At 35.4% G+C, this 16,044-nt stretch overlaps 2 protein-coding genes across 2 annotated transcripts; both read right to left on the bottom strand.

Moving 5' to 3' along the window:
* Positions 1-229: 229 nt before the first annotated feature.
* LOC101740899 (uncharacterized) lies at positions 230-3,875 on the bottom strand. The gene has a single exon (XM_012690380.4). It carries the CDS (start codon positions 3,679-3,681, stop codon positions 2,362-2,364), a length of 1,320 nt encoding a protein of 439 aa, XP_012545834.1. The 5' UTR covers positions 3,682-3,875; the 3' UTR covers positions 230-2,361.
* A 4,831-nt stretch (positions 3,876-8,706) lies between these two features.
* On the bottom strand, positions 8,707-13,486 carry SOCS2-12 (protein; the record flags this gene model as incomplete). Its single annotated transcript, NM_001256992.1, is given in 3 exon segments — positions 8,707-9,032; positions 11,019-11,164; positions 13,185-13,486. Coding segments are annotated over 3 exon segments (774 nt in total), but the record flags the coding sequence as incomplete, so codon positions are not given.
* Positions 13,487-16,044: the final 2,558 nt, after the last annotated feature.

The following is a 16,044-nucleotide window of genomic DNA, read 5'->3' as shown; positions in this document are numbered from 1 at the left end:
AATTTCTCAGGGAGTTGCAGAAGATGACAGGACATTTAAAAAAGTTCATTTTGTAATCATAATGTCTTAAAAATAGTATTTATTAACAATGGACTATTACAGTTTACCTGTTGTTAAGTTATTGTTAACTTGATATTAAAATATATCAATGATTGTTAAGATACATTTCCTCCATACATGCAAATTACTTGGTTAAATTTTAATGAAAATTATTAAAAACAATAGAAAATTATATTCTCGATAACTTTATTTTGAAGCAAATAAAATACATGTTTTTAGGGTTACAATAACTTTATACTACTTAAACTAATAGTAATTAATACCTATACATATTATAAATGTGAGCTTGCACGGTTGTACGTAATCACGCAATAATTCCTAAATAGATTTGGATTTAATTTCACACAAAGATTGTTTTTAACTGGATTTAAAGCATACTTTTTTGATAATAAATGAAATAAATATCCAGGACAACGACGTTATCCGCTAAAATAAACGACTCTTTATGACTGCTTTATGCATCAGAATGTTATTTACTTCTCTCAAAACGGAATATGTGTAATTATTTCTGAATTAAAATTTTAACGCGGGTGAAACCGCGGAGCACGTTCCACATATATCTAATTTAAGGCACCGCTAATTACATTTAGCACTGAAAATGTTCACATACAAAAATTCGAAAACTAATAATGTAGCACTAGCTTAAATATTTTAAAATTTGTTACTAAACAACTCAACATTAATTAGGTTTAACACATTTAACTAGGTACAATGCTGAGTATTATAATAAAACAATGAGTTTATGATTAGTGAAGTCTGAGCCTGATTTGTTCAGGTCCAGTTGATTTTAGAGAATAGTTATAATTTATACATATATCTAAAATACTGCTCATTTTATTAACGCTCGAACATGCATATTAGATGGGCAGAGGTGATGAGTAGTAAAAATGACATTACCTAATGTGGATAAAGACAAATATGAGATAGGGGGTAATGGTAGATGATACTGGGACTCGTCAAGCCAATATAAAGCTTATGCCTGGAATAATGTAAACTAAAAGGAGCATTACTGAATATTTTGCGGTAGGCAGCGGCTTGGCTCTGCCCCTAGCATTGCTGAAGTCCATGGGCGACGGTAACCACTCACCATCAGGTGGGCTAGAAGGGCAATATTTTTTTTTAAATATCGATGCAAACGAGTAGTGTTCATTGGAGGCATTGATATATACATCAAAATACAATTTCATTGTATTCAACATAGACTACAGGCCTTTTTTGCTATATGTACAAAATGTGCAGAAACATAACTAATTATTAACTACACATTTGGTTAGTCTTTTATGCAGTTTTCTACACCAGTCTCGAACTATGTGCATAGCAGTGGCCACTGGTGGATGACGGGGTAATGCCCTGGTTCATCAAATTCATAATCTCAAGCATTCAACAAACTAAGGAAGCTGGTGGACTCTTTTATGAACTAGGTTAATGATTACAAATATTTATGGAGAGAGAACAAGAAAGGCATACAAAGACCATCGAGTCTTAAAAGGTTTTTACACCCACCCACAGGATAACAACCATTCACAACTGGCAACCCTTCAAACCAAAATACATGATTTGCTTCACATAAAAAATAGGTTGAACAGTAGTAACAACCCATGCTGACTCCCCACACAACCTAACCAGTAAAAACTTAGTATTTAACTATTAGTGCTAAACATTGAACACACAGGCAAGAAAACCACTAATAATAATTAAAATTAATGACTAGTCTTAGAAATATCTGGTGCCATATAATTTACGGCGAACATTTGGCATTCACATCTAATATCCAAAAGATTATGATTACATATCGGCTACAAACAGTTTTGGTAATTCAGATTCTAACCTAATTACTCTAACAACAGAAGTTAAGTGCCAAGAATCATTTGGGTTTGAATTTTTTGCATTATTTGATTCAGGTGCTGCAAATGTGCTATAATAAGATATTAACTCGTGTGAGTGATCACTGTCCAGATCAGCAATCATTAATGATTGTTCTTGATATTCTAAGTCTGGCTGACATAGTGGTAACTGTGAATTTTTGTCTACCGGCCCACGTAGACATATCTGCACTAGATCAGTTTGACTCACATTCACATTGTGTGTCTGTAATCTATCAAAAGAGACTAACACAATTCTCTCAGATATATCATAGACTGTAAAGTTAGGGTACCTAACAAATGATGTTATTGAGTCAACATTTACTGCTGGTCGGTAATAAAACGCTTCATATGGATCCTTAGGGCTCTGGTTCTGTATATTGTATCTTATTTCTTTGGCTTTCAGTGCACTACTTGCTAAGTGTGCACTATTCCACTGTCATAATTTCAATACAAAACCTCGTATAGAATTGGCGAAAGCAAAAGTACTTGGTTTCATTGCAAACACATAATTTGCTGTGTACTCCCAGCTGACTGTACTGCTGCCGTTTCTGTCCAGCAATAAAGTTAAATTCACTTTACATGAATCAGGGCATTCTCCAGAATTTTCAACAATTAGTTTGCCTGGACCGTTTGAATATAGAACACGGGTATTTCCAATACTTTTCTTAAAATTGATGTTAACTTTTTTATTAATTGGCTTCGCATGCTTAGTATGATTTGCATGCTCAACGGTCACCAGTTTTTTATACAACACTGAATATTCTTTGTCCCTTACAGCTTCTGTAGCACCATTCTTGCAAATATATGAGATTGTTTCAGAGACTGAAATCAATTTAACTGTCAAGCAATCATTCATTACAAGAGGTTCTCCAATGATGTTACCTGTTGCACCTGATATGACTAGTAGTGAATTATGATTAGTATTTGGGTAAACAGTAGCAACTGTAAGCAGATCGCTCACATTATCTTTATCCATATCTTTCATTACAATCGGGAAATCAATTGCAGCTATATTGCTAAGTACTTTACCTTGTTTATGCATGTACCAATAGTAAGTACCTGCAAGAGGGCTAATAGCAGCAAGTAAACCTTCTGAACCAGAGACAATACAATCTTTAATCTTGTCATTGTTTACATCAATCAAATGGCAGTTGATTTCAGTTGGTATTCTACTCTCACGAGTGTACCATCCCACTTTACCTGTGTTTCCAACAATCAACAATACTCCATTCACATTATCATCATTAGGTGAATCCTTTCTCATGTGGTTCCCACGATAAATAAAAATTAAGTTTTTAGTAAACGGGATTGCACCGTCAACGACCTGCACCGCTCCTGACAATTCAACTTCATCGTAAGGAAACTCCCAGCTAGTTGTTTTGTCCTGCCACTCAGCACCTGGGCAGCTACCGAAATCAGAACAAGGTATACCCCACAAGAACACGATTATGACAATAATACACAGAAGAATTGAAGTGATGAACGCGAATCTTCGTGGTGTTGATAATTTGCTGGACATATCGGATTGTAGGAAGCTTACATTATCCATGGTGCTCTCCATAGTGTTAAGGTTGCTGTTAAAATCGTCCATGTCACTCATACTATTCCTAGATACCAACAGACCGGTGTTGAAATCCATATTTCTTCCGTCGCCGGCTTGAACTGCATTTTCCAACTTGTTGTCATCTTCTGACTCTGATTCCGATAGTATTTGCTTGAGGGGTGCGTAGTTGGCACTATTCCCATTCGTAGTCATGGCGCACTTTTATATTAAATAGCTTGTGTTCTATTTAGTTACATGGTTGTTGATTAGTGCTTGGTTTTTATCTATTGTTAACTCGTTCAGTTTTAATTGATAAATAAGTAGAAATCAATAATTCTCTGACAGTCGAATATGTTGCTTAACATGACACTGACAGTCTGACACTTGAGACCAGCGTGACCAGATTTCATTTGACGAATCTACTGCTTGTGGAGGTTAAAAGCTACTGAATTGTACCAATAGAGAACGAGAAAATACTAAAAAAAACTATTATACTTTTTTGCTGTCGTGTTATGACGTAAAAACACGAATGTTTCCTTGATTAAACGATAAAATAATAAAATTAAGAAAGAAACCGTCATTAATTACTACTGTATTGCATTATTGCAGCAACATTCTTATTACTATATCGATTTCGATCTTGATTTTTAATCCTATTAATATTGGAATTTATTCTTTCTATTTTGGCGTTTGACAAAAGTAGTATCATCATTTGCTTCACAAATCAGGACAAATTGCCGTACTTTGGTTTGCTAATCGCGTCACAGATTTGGCTTACTCCATTCCAAAATTTATTCACCATAAAAGCTTCAGACGTCGAACTAGAAGTTGACAATAAATTAGAAGACAAGAAACATAAATATATTTGTGTTGTGTTTCACGACACGAATGGTAATGTTTTTTTTTTTTTTATTGCTTAGATGGGTGGACGAGCTCACAGTCCATCTGGTGTTAAGTGGTTACTGGAGCCCATAGACATCTACAACGCAAATGCCGCCACCCACCATAAGACATGAGTTCTAAGGTCTTAGTATAGTTACAAGGGCTGCCCCACCCTTCAAACGGAAACGCATTACTGCTTCACGGCAGAAACAGGCAGAGTGGTGGTACCTACCCGTGCGGACTCACGCGAGGTCCTACCACCAGTAAAAAGAAAGAAAATTAAATAGTTACAATCCATTCGATAAAAGGGGAAATACCTCAAATTTATCTTATATGCCAAAAAGTACTAGAATAACGGAAAAGCGTGAATTCTACTAAAATACACCAAATAATTTTTACATACTATATTCTGTTGCCAGTACCTAAAAATCTACCATAAAAGTAGAAATGTACTAAATCTGGTCATGCTGCTTGAGTCTTTTTTGTTTTTTTTAAGGGATGTTATGGCCTGGTAACTAAGACCTTTAGGTCAAGTCTTATTTTAATTTTAATGAAAACTTTTTTACATGAAAGATGATATTATGAAATAAAATGAAGTTGATTAATATGAAACATGGCATGAAATGAAATGAGATGGTATGGAATGAAATATAATCTCAGTAAAATGGTGATCATTTACTTAGAATTTTTCAGCAGAAAAATTTTTGGAGGATCCCAAGAAGCTACGTTCAGCGGCTTTGTTTCATTTTGCACATTTGTGCACTTTCACAGATACTAAACAGCTAATAAACCACTGTTATTACACATTTAAACCTGAAGAAACACTAAATAGACAAAATAAAACAAATCACAGAACTTCACTCCTCGCGTTCCCGCCAAAAAGTCCACTTTTTTACTTAACAGATGACTAAAATAGATCAAAGATGAAAGTAAAGCGAAGGTTATTTCTGCTTTAAAGATCGTATTGTTTTCAGAGATACAATCATCCAGCCTATTTACCCTGTTACAAAATCATGCGAACGGTTTTAGAGGGTGGGATAGTCGTTATAGCGATATATCTCTCTAGGAGCCGGGCTTTTTGGTCGTTCGCCAAAGCTGCAGAAGGAAACTTTTGCAGGCCTAGTCTCCCACCACTGCGCAAGTTCGATGACAGTCTGGCCCATAGTGCGAAAGAGAAGGCTGAACTTCTAGTCAAACTCTTCACCTCGAACTCGATTGTGGACGACGGGGGTGCCACACCACTGAACATCCCCCGGTGTAATAGCTACCTGCCGGAGATCTGCTTCACACAGTGTGCAGTCAGGCGGGAGCTCCGACTCCTAGACGTCCATAAGTCGAGTGGGCCAGACTGCTCCTGACATTGCTAAAGTCCATAGGCAACAGTAACCACTCACCATCAGGTGGGCCGTATGCTCGTCTGCCTACAAGGGCACTATAAAAAACTGCATTCCCGTAGTGGTTTTGAAAATGTGCGCCCCTGAGCTGACACCTGCGATATCGCGTTTGTATCGCCTCTATTATTGCACTAACAGGGTTCCGTCTTCATGGAAGACCGACCACGTCCTCTATCCCCAAGAAGGATAACCAGTCGGACCCATCGAGCTGTAGGCCTACCACAATAACTTCCTTGCTTTACAAGGTGATGGAGCGAATAATAAATACGCAACTCTTGAGGTATCTTTAGGATCGCCAGCTGATCAGTGACCGACATTACGGTTTCCGTCACAGCTGGCGATTTTCTTGTATACCTTATTTACAGGTGGACTGAAGCCTTGGAGAGGAAGGGCGAAGCTCTCGCTGTGAGCTTTGATATCGCGAAGGGCTTCGACAGGGTCTGGCATAGGGCACTTCTGTCAAAGCTACCATCTTACAGAATCCCCGAGGGACTCTGCAAGTGTGTTGCAAGCTTTTGGATGGGTGTAGCATCACGGTCGTTCTAGACGTTGACTATTCCGATACCATGACCATTAACGCTGGCGTTCCACAAAGTTCGGTGCTCTCCCCCACGCTTTTTATCCTGTATATCAATGACATGCTGTCTATTGATGGCATGCATTGCTATTCGGATGATCGGCCATCAGAGTCTCTCTCGGAGCGTGGTGAGAGACGATCAAAACTTGTGTCCGAAGTGGAGAGGTTTCTGGGGCGAGTCTCCGACTGAATGAACTCAATGAACACAGTCAATGTATAAGCGGATCACTGGTACTTATCCCAAAAGTGAATGTCACGGGTTAAGGATGCCTAATACCGAGAATGATTCTCCCTTAGCGGAAGAATACCTTTTTTTTAAAACGAAAAACTGCCTGTGTTGTAATAAATAATGGGTGTTATTTCTTTTTATAGCTTTATCGTAACAATGGGTAATAATAAATAGTGAAAAATTAAAATACAAATTTAAGACGTAATTTTATATTATTATTTTTCGTATATAAATATTTTGCAGTTCTCTCGACACAGATTAGTCTGTAAATCTCTACATAAGTTTGTTCTACTATTATGTCCCACTTATTTAATTGGAGAGTTTCCCTTCCCTTACAAAATGTTACAAAAATAACAAGGATTCAGCGAGCATAGGATATTATAAATATAGATTATAAGCTATACTTTACTTTTTTAAGGCCGAGCTTTAAGGATCATGGTACTATTTGGTACTTATTATGCAATCCGTCTTATACTGTACATAAAAGCAGAGTTAGCAGATTCAAAATAGAAAGTAGAATTAAATAATAATGGAAGCTAAAAATATTTATGAAAGCTGTCAATGTCACTTGTGTCAAAAATAACAAGTGAAAATGTTTTAAAAGATTTTAGGATTACAGCTCATCATCATTATTATATGAGATTATACAAAGATTATTCAATATAATTTATAAGCCATCCTCTACAAACAACATGATAATATTTATTACTGGCCAATACTCCCCCCACCTAACAAAAATAAACTATGCCCCTAGTCTAATTTTTATACAAAATTAGTAAAACAAACTTTCTGTTTTTGCACACATTTTTTAATAAATAAATTATTGGTTTGTGAACCAAATAAGATAAATGTATAAATTATATCCATATTTTAATCAAGTATATGATTATTAAATAAATAGATATCTTTTTTCTACATATTCAGCCTCAAAAAACAGTTGCATGCATTCATTTAAATATATTGTTATTTTTTTATTTAACGAATGGCACTTTTATTTCTAACTTGTATTTATGTAAGGATTATCACACATTGAACTTTTTCGCATGACAATTTTATTTAGATTGATATTACCACCCAAAATATGTTAAGTAGACATTCTGAGCAAACCAGCATGTTGGTTCTTTGATATTCTAATTTAATCATAATAAAATCATTTCCGTGCAAAGGAAACTGATTTTATTAGTATTGATAATATAAATGAAAACTGTCTTGATTGTTTTCCTACAATGTTGGTTATACTTCAAACAAAATTGTTTAATGAGTGAAAACGCTTACATCAATATAATTTCACAGACTACAAGTTTATTTGTTCTCAAACAAGAGACATGTTGAGATAAAAAAATTTGAATCCAATAATGAAAAGGACAGACAGACCACACATATAGGAACAAAGAACTAAAAAGGTTGAAACTAACTTAAATATTAAACGAGAAATAAATAATTATAAATTGATATACTAATTTACTATAAATGTGATGATCGCTTAAGACAATGGACAAGATAAGGCATTAGTGAACAATTTGCTAAAATAATAATATCAGCAGAAGGTCTAATGATTCGATTTTTTTATTGTTACATTATTTATGTAACATAACGCATGACTATCTTGCACAGTTTGAAGAAAAACAAATGATATACATACCTCATTTCTTAAATTGCAATTATATTACAAATTGTTTTTTTAATGTATAATTAACTAAATACTTTTTTAATACTATAGCTTCAATCGCCACAAGTACAAGACGGTCATACGGTTTATAAGATGCTCAAATTATTTACAGGACTAACTAATCTAGACGAGAAGTGAGTCAAGATCTTCCAATAGACTTGAAAGGCATCAGTCTTGCGCTAACATCCTCTAAACAACACTATATACAGACACAGAATTGGCTTAAAAATTGCGTAAAATTTCACTAAATACCATAGTTGAGTCCCATATTCAATACTTATTTTTATTACATTAAATCACTAATATAAATTATAATGTTAATCGATATAATTATAATAGGAGCCGGCCCTTTCTAGCAACCTGTACTAGATATAAGATTTATTTTGTACAAAACAAAGAAATTAAATTAAATAATATTATGATAGTTATTCGGTGCGCGTTACATACGCTTGTAGGATTTAGGGTTGTCAATGTTAGACGAAGCGTTAGATCGAGTACGGATATTCGCCTAGGTAGTCTATTAGAGTGGAGGGGAGAGGGAGGAGCCTGTGTTTAGGAGCGCACCAGAGCTTGGGAGTGAGGGGGTTGGAGTCGAGGGCTTTGTGTACAGCGAGACGGGCCGCGTGCATGAGAGATGGGGGGCTCTTCCTTAGTGGATGGGTGAGTAACACCGGCGAATGCGGACACCCCTCGCGGTCCACCCACACCGTACCGGCCGCACCGCGTTGTCCCGCCCGTCTGTACTGCTGCACCATTTCCACCACGCATCTGAACCGGGGCATGTACCTAGCCAACGGTCTGTCACAATCTAACCTAAAATAGAAAATATTACGCAACTTATTTGTCAGTTTTTTTTTAAATCGTAACCAGTGTGCTTAGTGTGAGTTTTTTAACGTTATCGATAGCGTAAAAGTGAACATTTATAAAGAGTTGAAACGTTTGCCTAAGTTTGCCGCTAAGGGCCAGGTTCTAAAAGCATACAAATTTCAGTTAACATTTAGGCTATAGAGAACGTTCAAAAACTCGCACTAAGCACAATATACACTGTATATACAATGGCTTAATGTGTACGCTGTCTCGTTTGAAGCACGAGGTGAAAGTCTGAGTTTGTGTTATGAAACAATCGTCCCACTATTCACGTTATAATGCATGATTGCTTCACAGCAAACATAGACAAGATGGAGGATTAATACCGTGCGTTCTGACATTAATCCCTGCAATCGGTATTGACGCAAACTTATAAACTTTTCGTTTTGATTTTTATTATAAAAGTCATCGTCGTCGAATAGGTTTCTCAGTACGTGTTAGTTAAATATACTTATGAAATATTATAACTGCCTTAAATATTTGAACCGTAGTCGTACCAAAGCCACATATTATGGTAGTTGATACGTCTTTATCTCGAAACATTCTATATCGGGATTTGTTACGTATTTAACGTTAAAAAAAACCTAGATAGAAGAATCTTAATGTTCGCTGGCACTCATTATTGAAGTGATAAATATTTTTTCTGTTATTTTTTTTTGTTATTTGGGTTTTTGTAATTTATGCGGTTTCAATAAAGTTTTGTATTCTAATCTATGTTAACTCTTTTTTTTATTGCTTAGATGGGTGGACGAGCTCACAGCCCACCTGGTGTTAAGTGGTCACTGGAGCCAATGGACATCTACAACGTAAATGCGCCACCCACCTTGAGATATTAGTTCTAAGATCTTCCTTCAAACCGAAACGCATTACTGCTTCACGGCAAAAATAGGCAGGGCGGTGGTACCCACCCGCGCGGACTCACAAGAGGTCCTACCACCAGTAAACTCATATTTATCTTAATCTATCTCTGAAATTGCGATTAATAACGAATGTTTCTATCATATTAAAATATAAGTAATCTACACGCGGATGTTGTTTCTCAAACGAGATGTCTGCAAAATTTTACTTAACCAATCGAAGAGGAAAATTTTGCCTAACGAACAGTCAATGAACATGATAACTGCGTGTGTGACATTAAAATATTTGCCTGCTCTGTCTGTAATTTACTCAATCGGGAAACCTTCGGCCGGAATTTTTCGTGATCAGCAATTGAATGAGTCCGCTACCGAATGACGCGCAGGTTTCGGGAAGTATTGACGTAACATTATATTACGCAACAAAAGTAATTTAATGTTATTTAATGGTGTTATTTCCTTTTGTTAACGCCCGAAAGTTATGTTTGAAATATATTTTTCTCAATTTTCTTGTTTAGATACAGTTATCTGCTGATAAGAGTTTTCAGTGCGAAGCTATTTATAGGATTAGTAAACTTTTCGTGTGCGACTTTAAATCGATTATAGTTAGTTCGACATAGATAGTTTTAAAATAGTAGGTGAATAACATTTTTTTTTTTTTTTAATATTTTACGCTAATGAAAACCGACCAAAATTCGCTGAAACAATCGCGATATATTATGAAATAAACGCGTCTTTAAAGGAAACACATTTGTCAGTACTCAACTTCTGCGAATACGCATCTGCCGTAAAATATTTTCGCACATTTAACCCGCACGGGTAGGTACCACCACCCCGCCCATTTCTGTCGTGAAGCAGTAACGCGCTACGGTTTGAAGAGTCGGGCGGCCGTTGTAACTATACCGAGACCTTAGAACTTATACCTCTCGGTGGGTGGCGCATTTACGTTGCAGATGTCTATGGGCTCCAGCAACCACTTAACGCTAGTGGGCTGTGAGCATCTAAGCAATAAAAAATAAAAAAACATATGTATAACAAAATCAACATCTCTAACATAATGGTGACATATGAAAATTACCTGAAGAATCCTTGTTCGTAGTGAAGCCTCACGGATGTAGGGCCCCTTTCCGTTTGCACCGATAGTGAGAATATAAAGTTTCTATCTCCAGAGTCTCTCACGACAAAAGCTCCGACACTGGCGTCTTTTAACAATGTTCTCGCTCCCTGAGGAAAATGAGTAAATATTGAAATAAGTATCTATATCGCATTAACACAAAGCAGTTTTCTTGGAAAACGGGATTTGGTTTCAACATCTAACGTCTTAAGAAACTCGAAAAGCGTCTACCGTACTTTACGTGAGTTCACTAGTTTATGATACCCCGGTAACCGTACTCGTCGAACTCGACAAAGAGGTCGACGTGCAAGCTAACCCATGCATCAGCCCGCTGAGTTTCTCGCCGGATCTTCTCAGCGGGTCGCGATTCCGATCCGGTAGTAGATTCATTCGCGAAACAATTGCTCTTGAGTTGTTAGGTCTCCTTCGGAGGCGCTCGGGCAGTTGTTAGCAAATCCCACCCCTCTTGGCTGAGCCTTTGCTCGCCCACCTGTCCTGGTGAAACTGGAAAGGCCTTCGGGCCACCAGTAAACTTTCAATCATAAAAAAAAAAAAAAAATAGTTTATGATAAAATAAAAAAATGTGATTTTAATTTTTATTGCAGTGTAAATAAGGTTTATGTTCGGCTTGCGTTTATTCGTTTTATAAGCTTTATTCTGTTGGTTTCAAACTAGCAACATTCAGCGCTGCTTCAGAGAACAGTGTGCTTAGTGCGAGTTTTTTAACGTTCTCGATAGCGTAAAAGTTAACTCGTTTTTGTATGGAATGGGATTTTGTATGGAATGGATGGGTTTGTCTACGTTTGCCGTTAGGGGCGCTGTTCCAACTACATACAAAAATTTAGTTAACTTTTACGCTATCGAGAACGTTAAAAAACTCACACTAAGCACACTGTTTACGTTTTGCTCGAAAACGATTGCGTTACGTTATAGGCCTTCAAATGATTCTACAACAGTACATCGGTAATGTGTTTAAATACACTGTTGCCTAATATTGTGCGTGATTCGATACGATTCAAGACATTGAATTTAAAAACGTTTTAGTAAATCTTTTAGTTTTCTCTATAATATTACGCCACGAGGTTGGCTCGATGGAAATAGTTATTGCCTTATTCAAGTTTGGTGTCAGTAATGTTTCCCCGCGCAATGAATAATATCTACACCTAAATCTTATACCTTTAAACGAGCAACTCTTGTATATTAATATATATATATATATATAATCTGAATCTCGGAAACGGCTCCAACGATTTTCATAAAATTTAGTATACAGGGGATTTCGGGGGCGATAAATCGATCTAGCTACGATTTATTTTCAGAAAATGTTGTTTTATTCGTATTTTCAATAATCAACCTCTTCCCGACATCTATTGGCGAATAATAATACTATTTTTCTTAATTGAGGGCAACTAACCGCTTTAAAGACGCAACAAGATGGCGTTATCAAAAAAAAAGTCATCTAGTATGATATTAATTGGGCAAGATTCGAAGACACAATTTTTGTTTAAATTTCCAAATACTTTTCTACGATTTAGTAACGAAAAATAAAATTATATATCATTTACATAATATCCATAGATAGACGCCGTTGCATAATGATTCTATTTGGAATAAATGAAGACATTTTAAATTCGAAATTCGAAAAATAATTTCAAGTTCCACACCTGTGTTGAAATTTATATTTAAAAAAAAAACTCAAATGATCTTTCATTACGTGAGAGCAATATATTTATGTGAGGATTTTTATCAGATAAAGACGTCATTGAAGAATCTTAGGATCTGTATACTCTATGTATCTAAAAAAAGATTCCATTGTTTATATAGCATTATGTGTTTGCAAATAACATTATTTGCAAAGTCATACGATTTTAGTGATACCAAAAACTAAACATTTCCTAAGTTTTCAGATGATATATATATATATATAAAGAAAACCATTTGAATCTTGCTATAACTTCACTCACCCACTAATTAATTTGACTTTATTAAGTTTATCTTAGAATTTCTGAATGAGTGCTAAGTAAGTGTCTTTGATCTTATCATAACCTTAGGCGGACCGTGAGTTCGGACTACCCAAAAGTATAATACAGTGAAAAAAAAAAGTTCATAGGCAAAATATTTCAAACATACCTGCCAATTCAAAGTATCGTAGTACCACCCAGAGAGCCTAAGCGCACTGAGGGTATCAGCAAGCCGCTTCAGTTCATCATTGTAAGGCGCCGGAACGATCGGTGATGGCGGCGCGTACAAAGGCGAATGTGGCCAATACGTTGGGGGGACGGTGAAAGGCGGCGTGTGCGGCGACGGCAAAGCGTGACACTTGCCCGACGCCGGCGCGAGTGATACTCGCAATTGGTGCCTGCAATTCGGACAGCATGCCACACCTGACGACCAGCCACCCAGAGGCACACCTACTTCCAAGCACGCATCTGCAAAGAAGAAATTCCACTATTGAAATGCATTTTTTACTACGGATGCGGTCTCATGAATTACAGCTGTGCTAGGGTATACGGGTTGTCAAACTGATATGTACCAGTTAGGCCTTTTTTTAAAAGTTGATTTGTATAATAGGCAATTTGTAAATGAAATTACCTCAAAAATATCACAGACCGTGAAAAATATATACTAATAATAATTTAATAGCAATCAATGATTTTTTTAAATGTTATATCAAACAACAGTCATCACAGTTAAGGAAGGGACGAAACCTTTACAGAAAAACACTTGTTCCACTATAATGTAATAGTATTAAGTTGTAGCTAAAAAATAACCTACATATTATGGAGAGAATATTAACCATCTTTGGAGGAAAATTTATATAGATCACGAAGAAGTTATTTATTTTGCCTGCGCACAACATTATTAAGCATAAACTTTTCAGTGTGACTACAATACAAAGACAGACTTCAATTACAACTCATTATCTTTAATTTTTTTTGTGAATTATTATAATATGACTTTTTTTACATTAAATATTTATCAACACAGGTAAGGTGAATGAACAAAATACCTGATAAAATCAAGACATAATAAGCTGTTGTTATCAATAATATCTTAGTTATATAATTATCAATATTATTAAGTGACATAATAATGCATTTATAAGTGGCCACCTAATGTAAATATGATCAAGTAAGTGTAAGGTTGTCTAATGGTGATTATTTTTATTGATTGTTTCAATAACGGCAACTTAAGGTTTCCAATATTGATTCACTTCATAAGGCCAATTTAATATTACTATACTATGTATTATTATCAGAGATTCACACACTTGTTTATTTATTTCATTGTCAACTTCTATGATAGTAAAACAATTGATTGGAATTGATCCACCTTCAATCAGTCTCCTTTAAAAATCATAAAGCAAACCACTTCTAGGGAAATTACTTGTTTTATGATATTCTTATTATTATAATATTAAAAAAAAAAACAAACAATTAAACCTTCTAAGTGATATCAAGGAATAGTATTTAATTTTTACTTATATATGAAATGGAAGTGAAATTTCATATTCATGCATTTTTGAAGAGTAATATTTTTATTTGAAAAAAAAATCACTGATTTAACTATTTAATTATGAAGTAATACATTTATTCACCATTCAAAAAGACAAGAGAAATAACATATCAAGAGACTTGTAAATAACATAACTATCAACAACAACATAACAAGCAACATAGACCCTAGAAGAGGTATCCACAATACTTCTCAATTATGACTTCCCCCTAGATCAATGGAGAAATTTAAGAAAAAGCTCATTTAAATCAACGATATAATTTTATGACTCTAGATGTCGAGACCTTTGTTTGACCAAAGACAAGAACTAGTCACAAAATTTTTGTCATTTGTTATGAAAAATCTTTATGCTTTCCTTCAAATACACTTTTTTATTTATTTCATGATCTCCTTTTGGACTTTTCGTAAATTTTTCATATTATTATAGTATGCTTATCAGCTGTCAACACATGGTGTGCATGTTTGCCTTCATATCACACTATAATATCATAATGTGAACGCTGATAACAAGTTTCACTCGAATTTGCTAATTATTTTTTAGATTTAGTAAAAGGCATTTATTATTTACTCAAAAATATTTTATTAATTATATAGATCTATGAAATAGTCATAGAAATCCATATAATATAAATATTTTTTTTTTTTTTCAAAATATTCTTGTTAATTAAAATGTCAAAATAATTTACCCTATTTAAATAACGTTGAAACTTACTTTGTGGGGTAATTCGCGCTGCAAGAGTCATATTTAATGGGCTTATTGTTGTCTCTCGCCTTTTAATTAAGCACATTTGCTTTTTCTCCGGTGGACAGTTGTCTGATCCACCCACCTTATTCCCAGAGGCCACGGCTCACACTGTTTATTCCATGTAAAAATAACACAGCACTGTACGTTTAAAGCATGAACATTCACTGAATTCCTCTGTTTTTACTTTTTCAACTATTTACATTCCACAATGAACATTTTATGTAATTATTTTTGTTTTTAAAATGAAAGTTATTGTTTGTATTAAAATTCAAAAAGTAGACACTACGTTAGGTTACTTGAGAACTAGGGATGCACTGTTCCGACTGTCACGCACCGAGTATTTGGTAGTATCACTGACGCAAAATTTGTAATAGGTACCTCGATAACGAGGACACGAGTTGTTCTCGTAACGATATGAAACGGAATGAACAGAAAACACGACGCGACGCGCTAGTTATTACAATTTTATAACAAACAAGCGAGACGAGCGCGCAGCACGACTCTGCCATTATAAAGAAAATATGAACGGAATAGATAGAGTACGCTCTGCGGAGGTGGCGGGGGCCAGTTGCGGTGTGCGGGGGCTACCGCTCAGCGCTCTCCATGGCACGGTACCTATCATGTAGTCACATCTCACAGTGTTGTTCAACCTACCAGATAGCGTGCTATGGACTCATTTATTATCTGTATCTTTTAGCAATTTTTGCAATGTTAAAATATAATAAGATT

The sequence above is a fragment of the Bombyx mori genome, chromosome 17 (assembly GCF_030269925.1).
Source record: "Bombyx mori chromosome 17, ASM3026992v2".
Classification (NCBI taxonomy): Eukaryota; Metazoa; Arthropoda; class Insecta; order Lepidoptera; family Bombycidae; genus Bombyx; species Bombyx mori.
This window is presented reverse-complemented; position numbering and strand designations above follow the sequence as displayed.

Excerpts from the sequence above, each read along its gene's own strand:
- LOC101740899 (XM_012690380.4), bottom strand. The coding sequence starts at position 3,681 with ATGACTACGAATGGGAATAGTGCCAACTACGCACCCCTCAAGCAAATA.